The following is a 22,092-nucleotide window of genomic DNA, read 5'->3' on the forward strand; positions in this document are numbered from 1 at the left end:
ACCATAAGTATGGCTCTGGCCGCGGCATTCTGTACCACCTGAAGGCGGCCAATGAGATGGTCCGGCAGGCCGAGATAGAGAACGTTAACATAGTCAAGACGCAACAGAATCAGTGCTTGAACTACTGTCTTCCTGTGGGATACTGGTAGTAACGGGAGAAAATTATGCAACATTTTCAATAAGCCAAAACATGTACATGCCACAGCCTGGACCTCGGATTTCATAGACATATCCTTGTCCAGTTTTACCCCTAGATTCTTGACCGTAGTGGCTAAGGTGGCGGGAGGAGACATGTTCAAAGGCCACCATTCGCGCCACTCGTCCCCAGGATTGTAACCAAAGAAAATAATTTCAGATTTCTCCGAGTGGCAAAGGAGTTGATTCTGTTTAAACCACTCAAATACTGCTGACAAGCAGAGATTTATCTCATTCCCATTGAGGGCCTCATCCTTACCACATGTGAGCAACAGTTGTGTATCATCGGCGTAGGAGATGATTTTGGCACCAAAATGTTCAGCCAATGGCGCCAATGGGGCCATAAACACATTAAACGGGGCGGGACTTAAAATAGATCCCTGAGGGACGCCTACATTCAGAGGCGAGATGGGTGCCGCAAAAGGAGGGGACCAGACTGTTTGCTGGCGATTCTGCAGGTAAGATCTGAACCACTGCAGGACCGTGCCCCCGATACCACATCCTTGGAGTCTACCCAAAAGGAGTTCATGGGGTAAGGTATCGAAAGCTGCGGACAGGTCCAATAGTATCAGAACTGCCTTCCCACCTTTGTCCAGTGTGGTCTTTATGGATTCAGATATTTCCAAGAGGGCTGTTTCCGTACTAAAATTAGCACGGAAACTAGATTGGCTTGAATGTAAAACACCGTTGGTTTCAACAAACTCCCCAACAACCTGATTTACAAATTTCTCCAAAGCCTTGGAGAAAAACGGCAGCAGCGAGATCGGCCTGTAGTTGCTGGCTACTGAAGGGTCGGTGGATGGTTTTTTTTTAAAAGTGGGAGAATTTTTTAATCTTATGTCGTTAAGATTGCATGGGCATCTGAGGAGGTATATCGCTCCCTCTGTGTTGCATTAGTGTGTTTCAAAAGTTCCCAAGGAGTGTTGAGTCCTAGGTCAACCTGGGATGTAGATTGGGTGTATGGGCAGACTGAACACGAACCACACAGGAAATGCCCTTTCACAGGTGGAAGAGACCAGAAGGTGTTCTGATCTGTCATGCGAGGGTTGGATGGAGGTCTAGTGTGGACAACCGTGTCTCCAATATTCTTGCTGCGTTTTAAGGCAAAAAACGGCCTGGGTAATGTGTCTTCGCCCTGTATTCAGAAATTGACCAATTTTTGTTCACTACTTTTTTGGTCAGATCACGACGTGCTCACACAGACAAGCCTGTCTTTTTGTTGTGTGGGATGTGTCTCCAAAAGGGCTTCTCTATTATTGTTTCTCGCTCTCTTCGCTGCCTTTTGTATGAGGTTTTGAGATATGACCTCTGGGACAAATGGTTGCTGAGTGTGGCTGCATGTTCTTTGAATTTTGCTACTTTGGTACAATTTCTCCTAATCCTTAAGAATTGACCCACTGGTAAGTTATCTCTCAGTGCACGCGGCTGGAAACTATTGTAACAAAGAAGAGAGTTCTGTGCCATCGGTTTCTTGTACAATTCAGAGCAGATTCATCCATTTTTTGGGTATAGTAAGAGTTCAAGGAAAGGAAGGGATACCTTACTTTCCTGGACCTCCTACTATACCCAAAAAAGTAATTGTACCGAAGTAGCAAAATTCAAAGAACATGCCGCCGCTACATTATCAGCTATGTGACTTCCTGCCTATGAGTATCTATCTTCGTTACTACACCGCCCTTATACCCCACCTCCCCCACCGTGCTGTCCTCAATGCGGCCCTCAGTCACACCCTATACCAAACTTTTTGGCACCTAAGAAAATATTTGTGATTATTCATGCCTAGGGTGCCATCAGGATAGTGTCTTAGTATGCCTGTAGGTGTCATCGGAGTAGGGTCTCATCAGGTTAGTGTCTAAGTATAGCCCTAGGTGTCATCAGAGTAGTGTATTGGTACACCCTTAGGGTTTCATCACGATAGTGGCTTATGAGGGTAGTGTCTTGGTATATCCCTAGGGTATCATCAGGGTAATGTCTTCAGGTCTCCACAGATCTGCTCACCCACTCGGTATGGTGAGTCAGATTTTATCAGGGCGAGCTATATTTAGGGCCTACTCGCCCCTTCTGGCAAGTTGACAAACAGATGTTCTGTTCACTCTCAACGTGAAGAAGCAATAAAGATGCCTTTAAATCTTGTTTTTATCTTGTCACATTTATTCTGTGCTCAGAGACAGAGGTAAAGGCAGTATACATCTACAATTACTTTTCTTCCTTTAACTGCAAAGTTCAAAGATTATGTAAAGGAAGTGTAAGACGAAAGGCTGTAGGATGTCATGTTTTATTCTAACACATTTAAATAGCTACAAATTAAACTGTACAAACATTTCCAAATACGTTTCAGTAGTTATGAAAGGCCTTGTTCTGTCATTCTGTGTGAAGAAAAAAATATTTTAATAGGATGAAAACAAATCAGAACACTTTACTTGGTGATGTGCAAAGGGTGAATATCTTTGCAGAAACCCAATATCCACAGATTAATGTTTATACGCTATATAGTTTTATAAGTAGAACTGCATGCTAGTGGGAACATTTATGGTCATTTCAAGGAAAATGTGCTGGTTGTCAATGACAGTGCAATACCACCTCATGCTTTAGTAATATATTTATTAAAAGTGAGTTTTTAAAGAGGAACTGAGAAACATTCTTGCCCCTGTCCTGATGGCAATGCTGTTCATGAAATGAGAGGCAAGTCTGGGGGATGTGTGTACCCTATATGTGGGCTAGAATCTTATTAAGCATGAAGCAAGCGTTTAGTCTTTAAAATGAAACAAAATAGCTTCTTTTGTACAGCGGAAATACTGAACTCGCATATTGGAAGGTGCTCTCATATGTGATAGTGAAGAAAAAGGCGGCCCGGCAAAACAAACTGTTTGCCTGGGATGACCTAATGAGACGAGTTTGAGGGTCGCGTACATTGCAGTTAGGTTGAGTAGATTATTCAAGTTACTTACCGTTGCAGGTCTAGGAACATTTTTACGATTTGTTTCGAGGCCTGGTCTTGGTTGTACCCCTGAGGTATCATCGGGTAGTGTCTATGTATACCCCAAGGGTAACATCAGGGTAGCATCTTGCTATATCCCTAGGGTATCATTTGTGTAGTGTGTTGATATATCCCTAGGGTATCATTTGTGTAGTGTGTTGATATACCCCAAGTGTATTATTTGGGTAGTGTGTGGGTATGCCCCTAGGGTGTTGTTAGGATAGTTCCCATCAGGGTGGTTTCTTGGTCTATCCTTAGGGTGTCGTCACGGTAATGTCTCATCAGGCTGGTGTCTCGGTACCCCTTTAGGGTGCCACCGCAGCATTGTCGCATCAGGCTGGTTTCTTGGTATAACGTATGGGTGTCGTCACAGCAGTATCTCATCAAGGTAGTTCCTTGGTATACCCTTAGGGTGTCATTGAGGTAGTGCCTCATCAGAGCAGTGTTTTGGTGTAACCCCCAAGGTTGTCATCAAGTGTACCCCAGAGCAATCCACAGAACATTTTCCCTGCAGACCGCAGCCAGCTGTTCTCTCCAACCCTCCAACCCTACGAATGTTGTTCTTTTAAGAGAGCTTTTCCACTCTCTAGAGCTGCTTGAAACTGTGAGCACTGAACATCGCGCCCATTCATTTTCTGTCCCCTCCTCAGGAATCAGCTGCCTTCAAAATCAAAAGATTTGGAAGACTCTCTGAAGCTGCTGAAGGAAACATCTGAGACTTTGGAGGAGTTGAAGGAGGAGGTGAGGAAAGGTCTGGGGGTGGATTGAAGGAGATGGAGACAAGTCTGACTGATCAGTGAAGGGACTGATGAGATCTGAGGTACAGAGAAGGGACTGAATGAGAAACTGATGAATCAAATGGGCAAGGGGAGGGGCTAATGGGGATTTGAAGGACGGAAAAGGGGCTGGACGGGATGGTAATCAGCCTAGACACTGAAGGTGAAGATGGAAAATGTGAAGGGCTGGCTAGGAGCAAAGGCAAACAGTGATTTGTCTGGGGAAAGTTAGTGACTGAATCAATAATTCAGGAACTAGGGGAGAGAGGGATGGTAAGGATCCATGGAGATCAGTGAGGGAGGACGCCTCTTGCCTGGGAGGTCACTGAAGGTCTCTTGTCTGGGAGTTCACTAAAGGTGGAAACGAGGACTCCAGAAACAACTGAAGTGGGAGTAGAGGAACCAAAGGCTGCACTGAGGGTGGAGGCAAGGGAGCAGCTGAGGGTGGAGGCAAGGGCTTAGCTGAGGGCGGAGGCAAGGGCTTAGCTGAGGGCAGAGGCGAGGGCTTTGCTGAGGGCAGAGGCGAGGGCTTTGCTGAGGGCAGAGGCGACGGCTTAGCTGAGGGCGGAGGCGAGGGCTTAGCTGAGGGCGGGGGCAAGGGCTTAGCTGAGGGCGGGGGCGAGGGCTTAGCTGAGGGCGGGGGCGAGGGCTTAGCTGAGGGCGGAGGCGAGGGCTTAGCTGAGGGCGGAGGCGAGGGCTTAGCTGAGGGCGGAGGCGAGGGCTTAGCGGAGGGCGGAGGCAAGGTGGCAGTTGAGGGCAGAGGCAAGGGCTTAGCTGAGGGTGGAGGCAAGGGAGCAGCGGAGGGGTGGAGGCATGGGCGCAGCGGAGGGTTTGAGGCAAGGGTGCAGCTGAGGGTGGAGGCAAGGGAGCAGTGGAAGGGTGGAGGCAAGGGAGCAGTGGAGGGGTGGAGGCAAGGGAGCAGTGGAGGGGTGGAGGCATGGGCGCAGCGGAGGGTTTGAGGCAAGGGTGCAGCTGAAGGTGGAGGCAAGGTAGCAGCTGAGGATGGCGTGTGATAGGCTTGAGAGAGGGACTACTGGGGCTGACTGGCCATTATAGGATAAAAGGTGAAGCAGAGGCCCATGACGGAGAAGATAAGTGATATCAGAGGGGCTGATGTAGGATGTGAATGTCCAGGTCGCAGGAGGAGGTGAGTTGACTGAAAAAGAAGTGGAGAATATGAGAGACCTAGAAGGGGCAGAAGTAGTAAGCGAGGACCTGAAGTTGTTGATCATGGACCTAGAAGGGGAGCGTTCAGAGATGTATGATCAGGAAGATTTGGTAAAGGGGCCCTGGTGGAGAATGTGCAATGCCCATGATCGACAGATGTAAGAGGTTAAGGGCTGGGGCTGAAAGTGGAGGTCCGCATCCTGGCAGTGACTGATGTAGGTGGGGAAGATCAAAGAGGCTGAAGTGTAGGCGTGGGACCTGAGGGAAAATGTGAGGGCCTAGGAGGAACTGATGTACTAGGAGAGGGACCGTGGGAAGGCACAATGAGTAACTGACGGTGTAAGTCAGGAACCTGGGGCAGCAGTAACAGAACATCTGCTTCTTGTGATGAGGGACAGTGAACAGGTGAGATTTAAGGTGAATTGTGACTAAAGTTTGAAATGGACGTACGACCCTATATCCTACCCATACTTCTCATTCTTGGACAAGGAGTGCAGTTTGGAGAGCACAGGGGCGAAGTCATACAATTGGGAGCTGCAGATACCAGGCGTGGCCTGGGTACACTGTTTCTGTAATGTTTTTGTTAAGCACTAAAGCTTTTTTCGAAAACTGGTCAAGATGCTTTTGTCATCTAAGCTTAAAGGGAGAGGATGGTGTTGCTTTCCGTACCTCAAAGAGAAATTTGTTGTTAGGATGCTGGTGGGTGGGGCTTAACTCTGGAGGCGGTGGGGGAGGGGGAGGATGTTCAGGCAGTTACTCCATGGGTGTAAGTTAGGGTAAGGTGTTAGCCTGAGTACTTGGATTTGCAGAAGCATGGACTTCGGGCCACTACCACTCATCTTCTAATAGCCACAGACACTTCTCTGTGATCCGATACTTTGTAATTACCATCTCAGCAAGGAAATCTGCAATGTTTGTAACTAACATTGCACTTGGGAGGCATACAAATGTAGTTGTAGCTCTGCTGAAATGTAGGCACATTACAAGAATAGAAATGTATAACTGTGGCTTCTTCAATGAGCAAGTAATTAGCAAAGTGACTTCCAAATGAGGTAAATCTTTTTAAATATTTAAATGCACTGGAGCGCACATGCGCAGTCACATAAAGAATACTTGGGAGGTAATTTGGGTGAGCTTTTAAGTAACAAGTCAAGCTGCCGTCTATCGGTCCAGGCAAGTAAAACTGGGATTATTACAAGCTGTCGGTTGTCCTGGAATCTATACTGAAATACAAGACAATAGATTCAAGTTGGTGTGTGCTTAATTCCTCCTGTATGATGGAGTGACAGCATTCTGGTTGTATAAAGTGTGAGTCAGCACAGATGCGAGTAACTGAGTGCCCTTGTCTGCAGATGGAGTTGCTGGTCTGCAGCGTTGTGGTTGGGTGAGGGTTCTCGTTTGTAGTGATCTGCTCAGATTAGGGTGCAGGTCTGCAGCATTGTGGCTGAGTATGGGTGATAGCAGCCATCGTTGTGGTTGGATAACAATTCTCGTCCACAGTATTCTGGTAGGTCTGGAGGGCTTGTCTGAGCACTGTAGTCAGACGAGTGATAGTAAGCAGCGTTGCACTTAGATGAGGGTTGTCACCTGGTGTACTCTTTTCAGATGGGGTACTGGTCTCCAGCATTGTGGTTGGATAGCGGCGATGGTATGCAGCATTGTGGTTGGATAGCGGCGATGGTATGCAGCATTTTGGTCTGATAGCGGCGATGGTATGCAGCATTATGGTTGGATAGCAGCGATGGTATGCAGCATTGTGGTTGGATAGCAGCGATGGTATGCAGCATTGTGGTCTGATAGCGGCGATGGTATACAGCATTATGGTTGGATAGCGGCGATGGTATGCAGCATTGTGTTTCGATAAGGGTTCTCATATGAGACAGTCTGGTCGGATTCAGGTTCTGATCTCCAGCACTGTGGATGACTAAGAGTTCTAGTCTGCAGCACTGTGATTTATTGAGGGTTCGTGCCCCCAATATTCTGTTCGGCAGGGGGTCCTGGTCTTCCACATTGTGGTAGGGTGAGGGTGCTTGTATCCAGCTTGTTTGGATGAGAGCTCTTGTTTGCAGAATCATGGTAGGTTTGGGTGGCACGGTGGTTCTTTGGGTCTTTTTCTGCAGTATTTTGGTATGGTTGCGGTGCTGGAGTGTGGCAGTGTGGACAGATCAGGATGGAGGTCGGCATCATTATGGTGGATGGGGGTCCACGTGTGGAGGCTTCTGGGCGGATTGGAGTGGTGCTGTCCAATACTGTGGTTGGATAAAGGATGTGGTCCGTCGGCTGCGCTGCCGCCTCTGGTGCAGGAAACCAGGGTTCGAGCCTCGCGTCCACGTCCTGTGATTCTGGGCAAATCACTTAATCTCCCCGTGCCTGAATATGTAATGTAAATACGGTGCTATGTAAAGCGCTCCAATACCTTCGGGTCGAGTTCGCGCTATATAAATATGCCCAAAAAAAAAAAAATAGTCTTCAAGGTGTGGTTGGATGAGGGTTCTCAACTGCTCTATTCCTGTAGGATTTGGGTGCTTGTCGCAGGACGGTGGTTAGACAGCAATGTTAGTAAGCAGTGTTGTGGTTGGATGGGTGTTGTCGTCTGCAGGCTCCTGGTCGTATGGGGTCGCTGCTCTCTACTGCCTGGGCATGGAACCTGTGATGGATTGAAGAATTTGGGAGCCAAGACAATATGATGATGGAGTAGAAAGGTGTTTGTTGATGGTTTTGAGCATTGTCTGTGTGTACTGAATGATCTCCGTACCTTATCCTCTCTTAGTGTTCCTTCCTTGGAGCTGATGCCCTGCCTGACACAAGCACTGTTGTCCAGGCCCTGAAGCTCGCCGTGTCAGACTTCCTGATGTTAACAAGCGCCTTCTCCCAGGTCTACGAGGATGAATTTCAAGCACACTGCAGCCGACCAACCCCACTGATCAGCGACTGCGGGACACTGTTTAAGTCTGTGCACTTATCCCTGGACGTCTGCAGCAAGGTAAGGGCCGTGACCAGAGCAAAGCTCTGTTAAGCCACCAGCTATTCAGCCATTTCCTTCTCTTGTGTGGTTAAGAAGCTGGGAAGTACCTTACAGCTGAGTAGAAGAACTCGAGCCCAGTGCCAGCTCACAAGATCTTACTTACTCTCCTTTGTGTAAACTTCAGTCCTGCACATCTCTGTGCGTATCGCCGCCAGGTGCACCATTAATTGCATGTGTGATTGCTATTCCACTTCTCCCTGGTGTGTTTGCAGCGCCTTGTTTTGCCCCATTTCCTCCTTTCAGCTGCAGGCCTACACCTTTCCTGTCATCCCCAGCAAGATGGTCCCTCTCTCATGCAGCTTATAGCCGGTGTCAGGGACGTACCTCCCCAGAAAGAGAAACTATCAAATCCAAATGTGTGGGAGAAAAATATGGGGCAAGGCAAGTGTCTAGCACAATAATTTTGGCATAGGATAATGGCCAAAACCTTGTATAGGGTAATTGCAGGATAAACTCGCACAGGCTCGATGGAGAATGAGTGGATTTCTTTTTATTGTTTGTCTTTAGAGCTCCACACAATAGTGGCTCTCTCACAACAGTGGTTTTGATATAACAGAACTATCTGTGCTGAAAGAGGTGCCTGCCCCCCTCCTCATTCAACCAGGGCTGAAACATGTACACAAAATAGACATGAATGGTTCTTTGTGCAACTCTCCTGATTTTAACTTTTTGTAGGAAGCATTATTAAATATGCCACTAGCCCACACACGTACTATTTTAAAGACTTTTAACGGTGTAACAAAGGGAGTGCACCCACTCGCGCACACACCCTTAATGACGAACCCCCCGCCGTCACCTCCCATGTCAGACGACCACTGCAGACAGAAGTACCAATGGATGCTGCCCAGTTGTGCTTGTTGAGGAATTACTAGGTTAGCAAGGTTCATTATCCAGTGCTAACTCACGGAGGAAAGGGATGAATGGTGAAATATCTCACTCTCCATGGAATTTTTAGGTCGAGCCTATAGGGAGGCTTCTTGTAAGCACTCCCAACTTCCTAGAGACTTTTCCGTGTGGATTTGTTTACACCCACACATTTTATTGACCATTGCGTATGGCTTTCACAAATGAAAGCACGCAAATGGCCAAAGGTTTGGGTATGTCCCGCCTTTTCATTAAATGTTCACTCCCATAGCCTATATGTCTCGGGAGCGAGCAGAGTGAGTGCGGCGCGCAGTGTGCGAGCTGCATTCAAGGCTGCATTCCAGGATCAAGTTACTGTTACTAATTTACCTAGCACGGGCGCTTTGACTTTCGCGACCGCGCTGGTTTTGATTTCCATAAACAACGCAGTGGAGCTTGAGATGGCAAAGGAATGGCAGCTGCCAGTTACACCAGAGGCTGTAGGCTGACGGTAAACACCGACCTAAGTATACATCACATATTCATTTTAAAAATCAATTCAAGAATAAAACCTCCGATCAGAAGGACCACAGGCGTGTCAGAGTTCCAAACCTTAAAGAGTATGTAGGTACTGGCGATATCTTTGCGCATTGTCGCTTTCGATGCTATTTTTCCTGGCGGCATTACGCCGCTGGCTGCTTACTCTCCCGAAGGCTGACGTTGTGCACTCCTATTGGTCAGATACTTGAAAGACTCCTTGAGACCTAGGTTTTCTGCTCTTTGCCTTTTGGAGCGAATATTGCATTGTAAGGTTGCCGTCTTCTTGGGCGCTGGCAAGGCGAGTGAACCTCTTTAATATATCCTGCAAGAAATGTACCCATCAGATACAACTCATCATCTGCTACTTCAGAATTAACAAGCATTTACAATGCAATGGTCTCGGCATTGGTAAAGTTAGAGCTATTGGCATTGCTCATGACATTATTTTTGTTTATGTTTTTGTTTTTAAAACATTTAAAGAAACGGCATTGTTATTTACAATGTCAATAGCTTAATCACTCTCAAATGCGAGACCTATTGCATTTGCACCCACACACAGATTAAGCTATTGACATTGTAAATAACAATGCCGTTTCTTTACATGTTTTAAAAACAAACAAAAATAATGTCATGAGCAATTCCAATAGCTCTAACTTTAACAATGCCGAGACCGTTGCAATGTAAAGGGTCAGCTTGCTCCCCTCATGCCGAGGTCTGAGTTGTAAGCTGTGTGGGTTACAGGTAGTTGGTCGTCAGTAAGGAGTTCAGCCTTCCACATCTATGTACATAGGTTCAAATCTAGATTCGGGGCGTCCATTCTCAGCGCCCGGTGTGACGTCAGCTCTACATTGTTTGAGGCCGAGTTGAACATTAGCCCACTCTGAGCCAGAGGCTGGCCACAGGCCCAGTGAAGTTAGAGTGCGTCTGGGATATCTTTGAGTGACGTGCAATGCCTAGGTTGTAATGTGAACAGGGATCAAGTTGGATACCTGGACTCCTATGAAGGCAGAGCAATACCCATCATTACAGCGCCATGATGCACCAAAACTACAGAAGCAAGCACTGAACAAAAAATATAGAACTTTCACTCCCAAAACCGCGCCCACTGACATAACCCATGGACATGTATTTACTTGTGTCTCAGGAAAGTTTAAAGTATACTCATGACCACTGCAATTATGCTATTCTGCATCGTGGTTTCTTATTTACATAATTATTTGCCACATATTCCATCATCTGCTGCATAAACTGCAGACTTTCGAAACAAATGTAGCTTAAACATCAAACGTTACAACAAACGTGGTGACCGGTTTGCACGCAGAGGGAGGCCCTTCCCAAAAAGTTTAACTGATCATCTGTGTCGCTTATTTTTGTATATTGTTGTTAAACTGGCATTAATGGGGTGAAATCCTTGTCCAGGTAGTATTATCAAGTGTAAAAATTACAAAGTAAGTCATACTATAAAAAAGCGCCAACTTATACCACATAATTGTCCTTTTCTTGTGGCACAATTTAGCCACCAATACCGCATAATTCCTGTGGCCGCGCTCATATGCCTGTCATTGCAACAGTGTGAGAAGAGCCCTGCTTGTGCATTCATGCAGGTGCACAGTTGTGCATAGATGGGCACCGCGCGATTTAAACCACAGTGAATATGAGAATACTAAGAGGACGCAGCCCTTGGAGGAGCAGTCTTAAGCCATCCACAGTGTGCTCCCTGAAGTCCACAGAGGAGTTTCAGTGGCGCTACCTGTAGGCATGGGCATTAAATGCGAGTCATGGAATAGGCCGGAGAGGGGCACGCAAGTGTGGCAGGGATGGGCATCATAAAACCAGCGACAGGGTGTACCCAGACACCGCGAGCAAAAAACTCAAGGGGAATGCATTGGTGCCCGTCTGCAGCCTTCCGCTGAGTGCAACGAAGTCTGCCAGAGAGCTCTGTCTCGTGCTGTTGCGATGTCTCCCTGACTCACATGCTGTAGACCACCCTGCCGCTGGCTGATCCCTGCTCACTTATCTCTCTGCTGCGGCCGCTGAGTGCACTGAAGGTTGCCAGAGAGCTCGGCCTCGGGGCAGTTCACCTCATTACCACTGGGCCCTCAGTTCCCTGGAGCACTGCTTTATGTACGGGCCCCATCCTCTATTGCGCCGTACCTTGACTAGGGCCCCTCCGTTGCAGGCAAAGTGGACGCTGTCTGGGTCTTGTGTGCTCCCCGGGGTGTCGCTCATCCAGGGCACAGCTAGGGTCAGTTTGCGGCCCTTTTTCATGCGGTCGACGCCATCTCGTTAAGGGCGGTTGGCAATCCCGGCTCTATGCGGTGCCTGTTCTCTGTCTGTCAGTCCACCTGGTGCGTCCCCTCCGTGGTCTTTTCAGTTCAGTAAGGACTCATCATCACAGCCTCCTCCCTAGGGCCGAGGAACTGCAGCAAATGCTCTCTGTGGCAGCGGTTGAAAGGAGGAGCAGAACTGTGCGTCCTACCCAGCCGCCATTAACCCAGCCATATGTTGATAGAAACGGGCGTCCCCTCAGCGGTCCTTTCAGTAAAGACTCGTCACCACAGCCTCCTCTCTAGAGTCGAGGAACTGCGGCGAATGCTCTCTGTGGCGGCGGTTGAAAGGAGGAGCAGAACTGTGCGTCCTACCCAGCCGCTATTAACCCAGCCATATGTTGATAGAAACGGGCGTCCCCTCAGCGGTCTTTTCAGTAAAGACTCGTCACCACAGCCTCCTCTCTAGAGTCGAGGAACTGCGGCGAATGCTCTCTGTGGCGGCGGTTGAAAGGAGGAGCAGAACTGTGCGTCCTACCCAGCCGCCATTAACCCAGCCATATGTTGATAGAAACGGGCGTCACCTCAGCGGTCTTTTCAGTAAAGACTCGTCACCACAGCCTCCTCTCTAGGGTCGAGGAACTGCGGCGAATGCTCTCTGTGGCGGCGGTTGAAAGGCGGAGCAGAACAGTGGGTCCTACCCTTCCGCCATTAACCCAGCCGTATGTTGATAGAAACGTGGCAAATGTTTGAGTCAGTCACTGTATCAATGCTGGGAGCAATACCAGTGGAGCATGTGGAGATTTTTCGTCCGATCCTTAATTTGTCCCCTAATTCAAAACACCTCAAACAATAAACAAAGCTAACAAAAAAAATAAAGGAACAAAAAGTACATGTTCTGTAACATTCCCACATTAGAGTAAGCGATCGCATTACTTCAAAAACCCAAATTAAACATAAAAGTCCGACAACAGCAGCATACAGCAACAACGCAGAATGTATACAAGTAAAGGGGCCAATAGCCACAGGCGTGCCCGGCAGTCAAAAAGGAGGGACTTCAAGACACTATTAACCAATCACTACTAGGACAGTTTAAAAGGCACACAAAATGACAAATAGAAACAACAAGGAAATGGGGTTGAGGGGAGGGGAGTGGGGTCAGACCGACACAGCACGGCAAACAGGAAGCAGGCGCTGAACTCCCGGAAACGGGGAGAGGGAGGGGGGGTTTAGGGCCTCAGAGCCAGGACAGAGAGCGAGTGAGTAAGACTGAGACCCGAGTCCGAATTTAGGGAGAATAAGGAAGCATTAGACTGACAGAAAAGAAAATGAACAAGGAGGAAGCTGCGAGCTGCACGAACCTGATGCTGGACACCACCGCCTTTCTCCGAGGCAGAGCAGAAATGCCTCGGAGAAAGGCAGCGGCATTTTCGGATTCGGGGGCGTGTTTGTCTTTTCTCTCCTCCAGCCATTGGCTGGAGGAGATAATGAGACTTCTTGCAAAAAACACGTCCCCCGATCCGAAAAGGACGGGGCCTAATCGGAATGACTGACCTCTTCTCCAATGGCTGGACAGCATTCAAGAGGCCAGCCAATGGAGAACAGGGGAGAAGAGGGGCGGGTTCAAGCCCCTCTTCTCCAAGTCATTAAATCTCGCGAGCGAGACTGCGCAAGCGCAGCCTTCGCTAGCCGAGACCTAAAAACGATTACATGCTGTGTAGTAGTGTGTGTCCTGCTCCCTAAAGTTGCGGAATAGCACCACCGTGTGGCTGGTACCAGAATTTTATATAAGGTGGGCACGCTAAAGCAGCACTTGGAACACAAACCAGAGAAGGGGACTGGAGGCTGATGAGATCGATAGATGGCTTAATAAAATGTGAAGTTTCAACAAGAAAGCAGCGATGCATCTCTGTGGATGCCATGATATACCGCTCACTGAAGAACCCACACGAGAGGGCAAATAATTACTGAAGTACAATGTGAGAAAGTGCCATCTTTCTTGCATGGTATGCCCCCACTTTTTGCTGAATTGCTGAATGTACTTTGACTGAGTGAGCCTTGGACTCCTGCCAATCAGGTGCCCAGGGCCTATGTTCCTTCCCTAAAACAAACCAAACCCCAATTGGCAAACCCTGGCCACATGTCAGAACAGGTGCAGAGCAGGTAGGTCAGACGGACAGCGTGCATCGAAATGTCCTCGCGGTCAGGAGCAGGCGGCGTGAAGAGGCGGTTATGAGACAGCTGGGCCGCTCTCAAAGTGGGTCTCAAGGTTCTCGATGTTCCTCGACGGGTGCTTGCCTCCTGGGCATTTGGAGTCCGGACTGGACTCCTCATCTCGGTGATTGCTGAAGGGGGTCCGGTACCCCGGGTATTGGTTTGGCACGGCTCCAGTAGATCATGGTGTCTCCAAACTTGGCGGGGAGACAGATCTGATCCTCCAGAGCTGGTGTACCACTTTTGGTTTTTGTGCTGCATCAGTCGCTGGGGAGCAACAAGTCGACAAACTGGACTTTACAGGTGCAGTGCCTGCAGACTGCAGAGGAGTAGTAGCTGTACTCCAAGGGAGTTCTTTGGCAATTTGTAGAAGTCTGGATGAGCTCTGGGGTTCTTGGAGGCCTCACAATTGCAGGACACCACGATTGTCGAGTCTTTAAGGCAGCAGGAAGGGTTTGGCGCCAGTTTTCCACAGCAGGGCTTCAGTCTTTGGGTCAGCAGCTCTTCTTTGTCCTTTTCTTGTCTGTGTATGTCAAATCTGAGTTCAGGGTCCAGGGATGATGCCACTTAAATACTGAATTTAGGGTCGCTACAGGGGTAGATGGGTAGTAGCCAATGGGTACCTACCTTTAGGGTGTCTACACCCTCTAAATGACCACTTCTCGTGGGAAAGGGCACTATCCTAACCCTAATTGTCTATGTCCCCTCACAAACCAAGATGGAGGGAATTGAAAAGTGGGCTCCACCACACCTGCCCTACCTTTGTGGTAGTGCTGGCTGAATGGGGACCCACCTCCTAATTAAACTAATTGTCCCACCTGTCCTCCCACCAGATGTGGAGCAGGAAGGGGGGGGGGGTGTTAGCATCTTCCACTGTCTGGAGCTGCCTGGGTTGCATTTCAGAGGCGTCATCGCCTTTGAAACTTCCTGCCCTGGAAGGCCATCCTGGCCTGGGGGAGATGTGAAGCACCTCCACCCAGCGCAGGCTTTGTTCCTGGCCAATGAGAGCACTGGCCCTCACCCTATGAGGTCAGAAGCATGTCTGGTGGTGTCAGGCTGGCTAAGAATAGTTATGGACCACACCAGGGCTTGGTAGGTTTTCAGGGGACCCTCTAAAGGGTCTCCTAAAGATCTAAAACCTGATGTCCTCTTCTTAACTGAGACATGGCTCCATAACGAGTCAGACCCCACTCTTGTGCAAATCATTCCTCCTGATTATGCTATAAATCGGATTGACCGGACGACCGGTAGAGGAGGGGGTATAGCCATTATTTTCAAAAATACATGAATTCTTCGTTTCGTGGGCTCTGTTTGCTGCTTGTGGGGTTCCCGCACTGTGCTCCTCCATGTGATGTGATTTGTGGTGTCTCATCTCATTCCTGCTGTCTCTGAGGCTCTGATTAGTTCTTGTGGGGTTCCCGCACTCCTTTCCCTTGTGTTATGTGGTTTGCGGTATCCTACATGAATTCCTCTTCTCACGGGCTTAGGCCGGCCCTTGTGGGGTTCAAGCACTGTGCCTCCCTGTAGGATACTGTTTGCAATATCTCCTGACTTCTCTTTGTTGACCTCACTCTCCTCCTTCCTCCCACAGGAGCTGCGGGCCTTTGCCCAGTTTACCGAAACCTCCACAAGAATTGTGGAAACCGTGGAGCGCAGGCAGGTCACGAAGGAGTCCTGGGGCAGCAGCAACATGATGACCTTGTGTGAGTACCTCACCCCCTGCTCGTGTGCCCCCTCAAGGGCAATATCAGATAGATGGCACCTTGCCAAGGTATTCATTGTAGACGGGGACAGGATAGGATGCCACCAGCAGAAGTGGCAGGGGCATCTGCAGCATCATTTCAAAGCTCCTGATGCCCACGTGTGACCCTGTGGTTGCCCCTCTGCTGACGTGGGTGACAGTGGGCAGGGCCTGTAGCCCTCTGGGAGCAGGCGCAGCCTGATCCAAGCAATACCTTTAGATTGGTCTCTAAATGATTGGTCTTGTTATATTGGCTCTCCTGGGAGTGTCACCGCGGGATCATCCGTGGAGGCTGTGGTGCAGCTGGTCATATATAAGGTTAGTTCTCTTCTGCCCCTTTACTGGATTTTGGCTTCTCTTGAACCGAATACTTCTGTCTCAAAGGCTTGTGTAGGCTTGGATGTTAAATACGGGGTTAATGGTGAAAGGCGATAATAGCGTTACTCTGTGGTATTACCCTCAGGTTTAAGTTTTGGGTGGTCTGTACCTCAATCGGGCTGCTGTCCTTTTTTCACTAGTTTTTGGCACGGTCTTAAGGACAAAAGCTCTTCGCTGGGTCTGAGGAACCCCAAAAGACCCCAATAAGTAAAGGAATCGGTGAACTTTGTGCTCTTTAAAAATGTGCAACAAAGCATCGGAGTAACTAAATAGCAGACAGAAATAATAATTACGCAAGTGACTTTATTGTCCCTGCCAGAGAGAAAACCACTCCGGTCTCCTTTCTGCCTGTGAACAACATTCTCTTGTGAAGTCGTTCGCCAGACGGGACCATGAACCTCGAGCTGAACCAGCCTGGCCCGGCTGCAGACGGCCTTCATGTTTGGGATTCCTGAGCGGGAAGAATTCCCCAGCAAGACTGGAGGGTCGTCCAGATGTGCTGAGAATGATGAGTGCTGCCTCCTCAGCCAGTGCTTTGTGCAGCGTGTGATGTGTCCTCTCAGAGGCCCTGTGCACCAGCATCCATGGAGGACGAAAGGGACTCGCATTCTGGGCCAGACCGCAGTGCGAGAAGGCACCGGAACTGGCTGGTGCTTTGGGTGTGGTAAGAAAGGAGAGTGAGGAGATAGACTGCGCATGCCAGGAGGAGCTATCTGATCCAAGGAGGAAAGACGTGGACTTGCTTAAGGACCGCGTGATGCACTGAGACCGCCCGGACGGCTCAAGATCACCTCGGCAAACGGCCCAATGCGAGATTGTCACTGTTTGAACTGTTTGAACTGATTAAACCCAAATCTGTGACTAGGGGTGAATGTTTGATTTGTTCAGCATACCGACCATCCTTTGTTCTTTTTGCTCTTGTCACCCTAAGTGGGAAGGGTATTCCCAGAATAGGGTCCTGATTCAAGCTAGCCTGGCTGATGATGGGTGGTACCCCCAAAACCGGTCCCAGGATTCTTGTTATCGATCCAGGGAGGACCTGGCTTGGCAGTTCGGGCTGGACTGTTCCCATGAGGACAGGGTCAAGACTGATTTGCATCTGATTGGGTCTGATCTGAATGGTGTGGCATGCAAAAAAACAATGGATTTAACCCAGATCTGTGACGGGGGTGAATGTTTGATTCCGTCCATCTTTTGTGTGTCTTTTGCACCCAAATTGTAGTGCCAGTGGCCAATAATCTGGACGAAACTCCATCTAGATTTCCTGACTGCATGGTCTAGATAAAGATCTGGATGTCCAACAATTTTTTGAAGTTAAACTCAAACGAGACTGAAGTATTACTCTTTGGTCGTAACTCATCCTTTTGGTCGTCCAGTTGGTGGCCACAAACCTCGGACCACCTCCCCTCTCTGTATCCGGGGTCAGGAACTTAGTTCTTTTTCAGTGTAATCTTTCTTTTGATGGACATGTTAATGCAATCACTTCTTCATCATACTTGATGATAAAAAACGCTCAGGAAAATTCTTTCTTTTTTTCCATCAGACTTACACAAAGATGTAGTTTCCACATTTATCATTTCTATGCTGGATTATTGTGTTGTCTTATTAACCAACCTTCAGAATGCCGCCAGACGCTTGCTCCTGGGAATCCCCCGATCTCAATCTATTGCTCAGGGACTTGCCCAGGTTCATTGGCTTCCCATTAAAAAAACAAATAGATTTTAAGGGCCTCTGCATTTTCTTCAAGGCACTACATGATTTCAGACCTAAATACTTTCAACAAAAATTCCAATGGTACCCCTCTAGAGGATCACTTAGATCATCCGTAGCTCATAATTTGGTGGTGCCTAGAGTCAAAAAGGCCAACTGGGGCGGTCGCAGTTTTATCACTTGTACTGCAAAGCTTTGGAATTCGAAGCCCTCTGATTTGAAGTGTAAACCAAATCTCTCCTTTTGCAAAGCTTTAAAAACATGGCTTTTCCACATCTAAGAAATCCATTCAGCGGACTTCATCTGATCTGTTTTCTCCAGAAGCATTAGCGCCTAGATACCCACGGGTAGTAGAGCGCTTTACACATCTAATTTTCATTTCATCACTACCTAAACTGGGAGTTCCAGATTTATCTCAGTTTGAAGTTTTGGTTGGGCCAAAGTTTTCAGGCCAGTTTCACATTCCCGTTTGATGCATCTAAAAATCACTAACGGCCGGTTTCAACATACAAGTTCTTGAAATTTGGTACCCTCTGAGTGAGATCTTTGGGCACCATACAATGTCCGGAAGGGCACCAATTTAAGATTTGTACTCAACTTAGGTTTGACATTGAACTGGTGTTTCCCAAACTGTGGCCCGTGCTGCTGGACATTAGCTGCTAGATGCTTGGTAGCCAGGTGCCCTGGATGCAAAGGCTCTTGATCGTTGGCATCCTAAAACATCTCCTTTCAGGTACATGTCATCGTACGCGCCTTTTGATTTACATGAATTTTACATTGATAAAAATGTCCCAATTGATTTTTACTGTTTAGTCGATGCCCCATACGTTTCTTATTTACCCTGTCTGTTTTTTGCTGTCTTTAATCTAACAGATCCAGTACTCTTAACTTTAGAGACCATGTCAGACACTCTTGTCTGTGGACTGTATGTAGCAGAGCCAGACCAGGGATTGATTTACTTATTTATTTAAAAAGTTTTGTATAGCGCGAACAAGACCCCAAGGGGTATCGGAGCACTTCACAATAACGGAAGGGGAGAACAAGGTAAAAAGGGAACATTGTATAGGAAATAAGAGAGGATAGCATAATGAGCGAATAAAAAAGTACAAGGATGCGCACAAACATTGGTACCGTGAGGTAGACAATACTGGCCGTTACAAATCAGACGATCAATGGTCATTTAAGGCAGGAACCTGTTCATTAGGATTGTTTTTAGGTCTCGGCTCGAAGGCTGCGCTTGCGCAGTCTCGATCCGAGATTTAATGACTTGGAGAAGAGGGGCTTGAACCCGCCCCTCTTCTCCCATGTTCTCCATTGGCTGGCCTCTTCAATGCTGGCCAGCCATTGGAGAAGAGGTCCCGTCACTCCGATCATGCCCCGTCCTTTTCGGATCGGGGGCGTGTTTTTTGCAGAAAGTCTCATTCTCTCCTCCAGCCAATGGCTGGAGGAGAGAACAGCAAAACACGCCCCCGAATCCGAAATGGACGCTGCGTTTCTCCGAGGCATTTCTGCTCTGCCTCGGAGAAAGGCGGTGGTGTGCATTTTGCTCTGCCTTGTTCCTCATATCTAACGATTTACTGTAAAGCGCTCCAGTACATCTGATTAATACCCGCGCTATTTAAAAATGTATAAATAAATAAAATCCCCGTCCCTCTTGTAAAATCTCTTTGCAAGAATGTAGTTTGTGTGGTAAATGCACTCCGCGTCTCTTTAAACACCTCTCTTTCAAGGGCGCCCAAAAGTTGCGTGTGTGCATTTTTCGGTTAAGGGGGTCTGTACAAAAAAAATCTGCAAATCCACCCACTCATTAGGACTTCCGAGAAAGACGTCGCTTGGGCTTTTTGCTGCTACTGATTGCGAGAGTCCGCAGTCCGGCCTCCTCCGTCCCCTGGCGATATCGAACCCGTGCCAGGAAACCGCTTACTGGGGCAGAACAAAAGCTCTCCTATTTGACTCAGCAAGAATCACAAGGGTCAAGGAGGGGGGGGGGGTGAGGGGGGGCGGGGGAAGTGATTACCTTACGACGTCTGGATCACAAGCCCTAGCGTCCCCGCATTACAGTACACTTGCCACGTGTGATCGTTAACGAACCTGTTTCTCCGCCGGCATCATTAAAGTCAAATGCAAATTGCGAGCGGGTGTTCACATTGAGAACTGTGACTTGGTCAGGCAGAATAAAGCATTAAGCAGGTTAACAGAGCATTGAACACATTTCAAACAGCGGCATGTCTGTCAGAAGTTCGTTAACTGTTTAGATTGGCACGTCATATAGGGTACAAAGATATGCGCAGTGTAAGAATTAGCCGAGACTTTAGAACTTCATGCACAAGATATTCGGTGTTTAACTCGGAGCAAACATTTCACCATCTCTGTTCTCACTCAATTAGGAGCGAGCAAACTGTCCGATTGCATTACCCTGGGCGATTCATCAATTGCCCCTCCACCTTTCAGCGGGCACTCGCCAGTTTTGCTTCAAAACTTTAACGAGAGAAGCTAACATGTCACCGCATCCTCTCTGCAAGCTGACTGCAGCACGTCGGGACCCAGAGAGGATTAGAAAAACAAAAATAATGTCATGAGCAATGCCAATAGCTCAAACTTTACCAATGCCGAGACCATTGCATTGTAAATGCTTGTTACTTCATGTTTGAAAGCAGCAGTGTGGGGAATTCTGCGGATTTCCGGAGGGAGCGAGTTCCAGATCTTCGGTTCCGAGCCAGAAAAGACTCTGAGCCTAAATCCCTTTTTGCGAAAAAGTCTGAGGTTTCAGTAATAGAGAATTTGCACTTCTTGATGGTCTCCCCCCCCCGATAGTTCTAGGTTTTGAGCCAGGTAACCAGGGTTTTTGAAGTGGAGGGCTTTGTGCGTCAGACAGGCAATCTTTAGTTGTATTCTTGCTTCATAGGGTAACCACTTTAGAGATCTTAGGGATGGGGAGATGTGATCAGTTCTTTTTGTATCAGTAATAAGTCTGGCAGCTGCATTCAACGAAGCCCTGAGCGGGGCCAAGGTATGTTTGGGGAGGACACAAAGCGTTGCGCTACCATAGTCTAGTCTCGACAGGACAAGTGCTTGAACCGCCTGCTTGAAGTCCTCTTGAGGGAGGAATGGTTTTAGGTTTCTAAGAAGCCTAATTTGGTAGTTAGTGCCCTTACACATCTTATTAATGTTTTTCTTCGTGTTCAAGTGCGAGTCTAAGGGGATTCCAAGAGACTTAACTGAGTCGATGATAAGAGGGGAGCAATTGAAGGTAGTGAGGTGTTTCATCCAGAGGTCAATCTTGGGGGTGTGCTTAGAAGGGGATGTGAGAAAGAATTCTGTTTTGGCGGTGTTGAGCAGGAGATGGTTCTCAGTTAGTTTTGGGTAATCATCCGGGAGGAATTGAGTGAGATGAAGTCTTCAGAAGAATTGATTTTCAGGTAAAGTTGCATGTCATCCTCATACATATGAAAAAGAATGTTCATAGAATTAGGAGCGTTCGCTAGCGGTTCAAGGAAAATATTAAAGAGTATGGGAGAGCGCGCAGACCCTTGCGGGGGCACCCATGGAGACGGTAGATGATTGGGATAGTGTATGGTTCACCTTAACTTTTTGGCATCTATTGTGAAGGAAGGGCACGAACCATTGCAGTACCCGACCGAAGAGGCCCATCCTGTGTTCCAAAATGGCTAAGAGGATATCGTGATTAACCGTGTCGAATGCAGAGGAAAGATCAAGGAGGATTAGTAGACAGGATTCGTTATGGTCTAACATTTTTAGGATGTCATCCATGGTGAAACAGAGCACGGATTCGGTACTTTGACCGCTCCTAAACCCAGAATGATGTTGATCCAAGAGATTGAAAGTCTCAATGTGCGAGCAGAGTTGCGATTCGACGCATTTTTCAAGGAGCTTAGCGAGAGTAGGGATGGTAGATATGGGGCGAAAGTTGTTGAGGTCAGATCTGTCCGCATCAGGTTTTTTGAGAATGGGTGAAACCTGAGCTGCTATTAGACATTCGGGGATCTTGCCTTGAGATAAGGAGGCGTTGACAATCTTTGTCCAGATGGGGATAAGGACAGCCTGAATTTCTTTGAAGACAGATGAGGGTAAAGGGTCGCCGAAATGATTAGAGGGGTTAATGTTCAGCAGAGTTTTGCAGATGTCGTTTTCACTGAGGGGGGAGAAGGAGCTCCAGGTGGCCATGTTCTTGGTGCTAATAAGAAGTGGCTTTAGGCTCTCAGAGGGGGCATGGTCAGCCGCACTCATCGATGGTGTAA

The 22,092-nt window shown here is 48.0% G+C and overlaps 1 protein-coding gene across 1 annotated transcript in view; it reads left to right on the forward strand.

Annotated features, from left to right (window-relative positions):
- Positions 1 to 22,092, forward strand: part of HAUS7 (HAUS augmin like complex subunit 7) — a 95,783-nt gene that overhangs the window by 63,929 nt on the left and 9,762 nt on the right. The window contains exons 7-9 of the mRNA XM_085629825.1: positions 3,823 to 3,913; positions 7,886 to 8,098; positions 15,596 to 15,707. Coding sequence (XP_085485951.1) covers positions 3,823 to 3,913; positions 7,886 to 8,098; positions 15,596 to 15,707 — 416 coding nt within the window. The remainder of the gene's footprint in view (positions 1 to 3,822; positions 3,914 to 7,885; positions 8,099 to 15,595; positions 15,708 to 22,092) is intronic.

Source organism: Triturus cristatus, chromosome 10 (assembly GCF_964204655.1).
Source record: "Triturus cristatus chromosome 10, aTriCri1.1, whole genome shotgun sequence".
Lineage (NCBI taxonomy): Eukaryota > Metazoa > Chordata > Amphibia > Caudata > Salamandridae > Triturus > Triturus cristatus.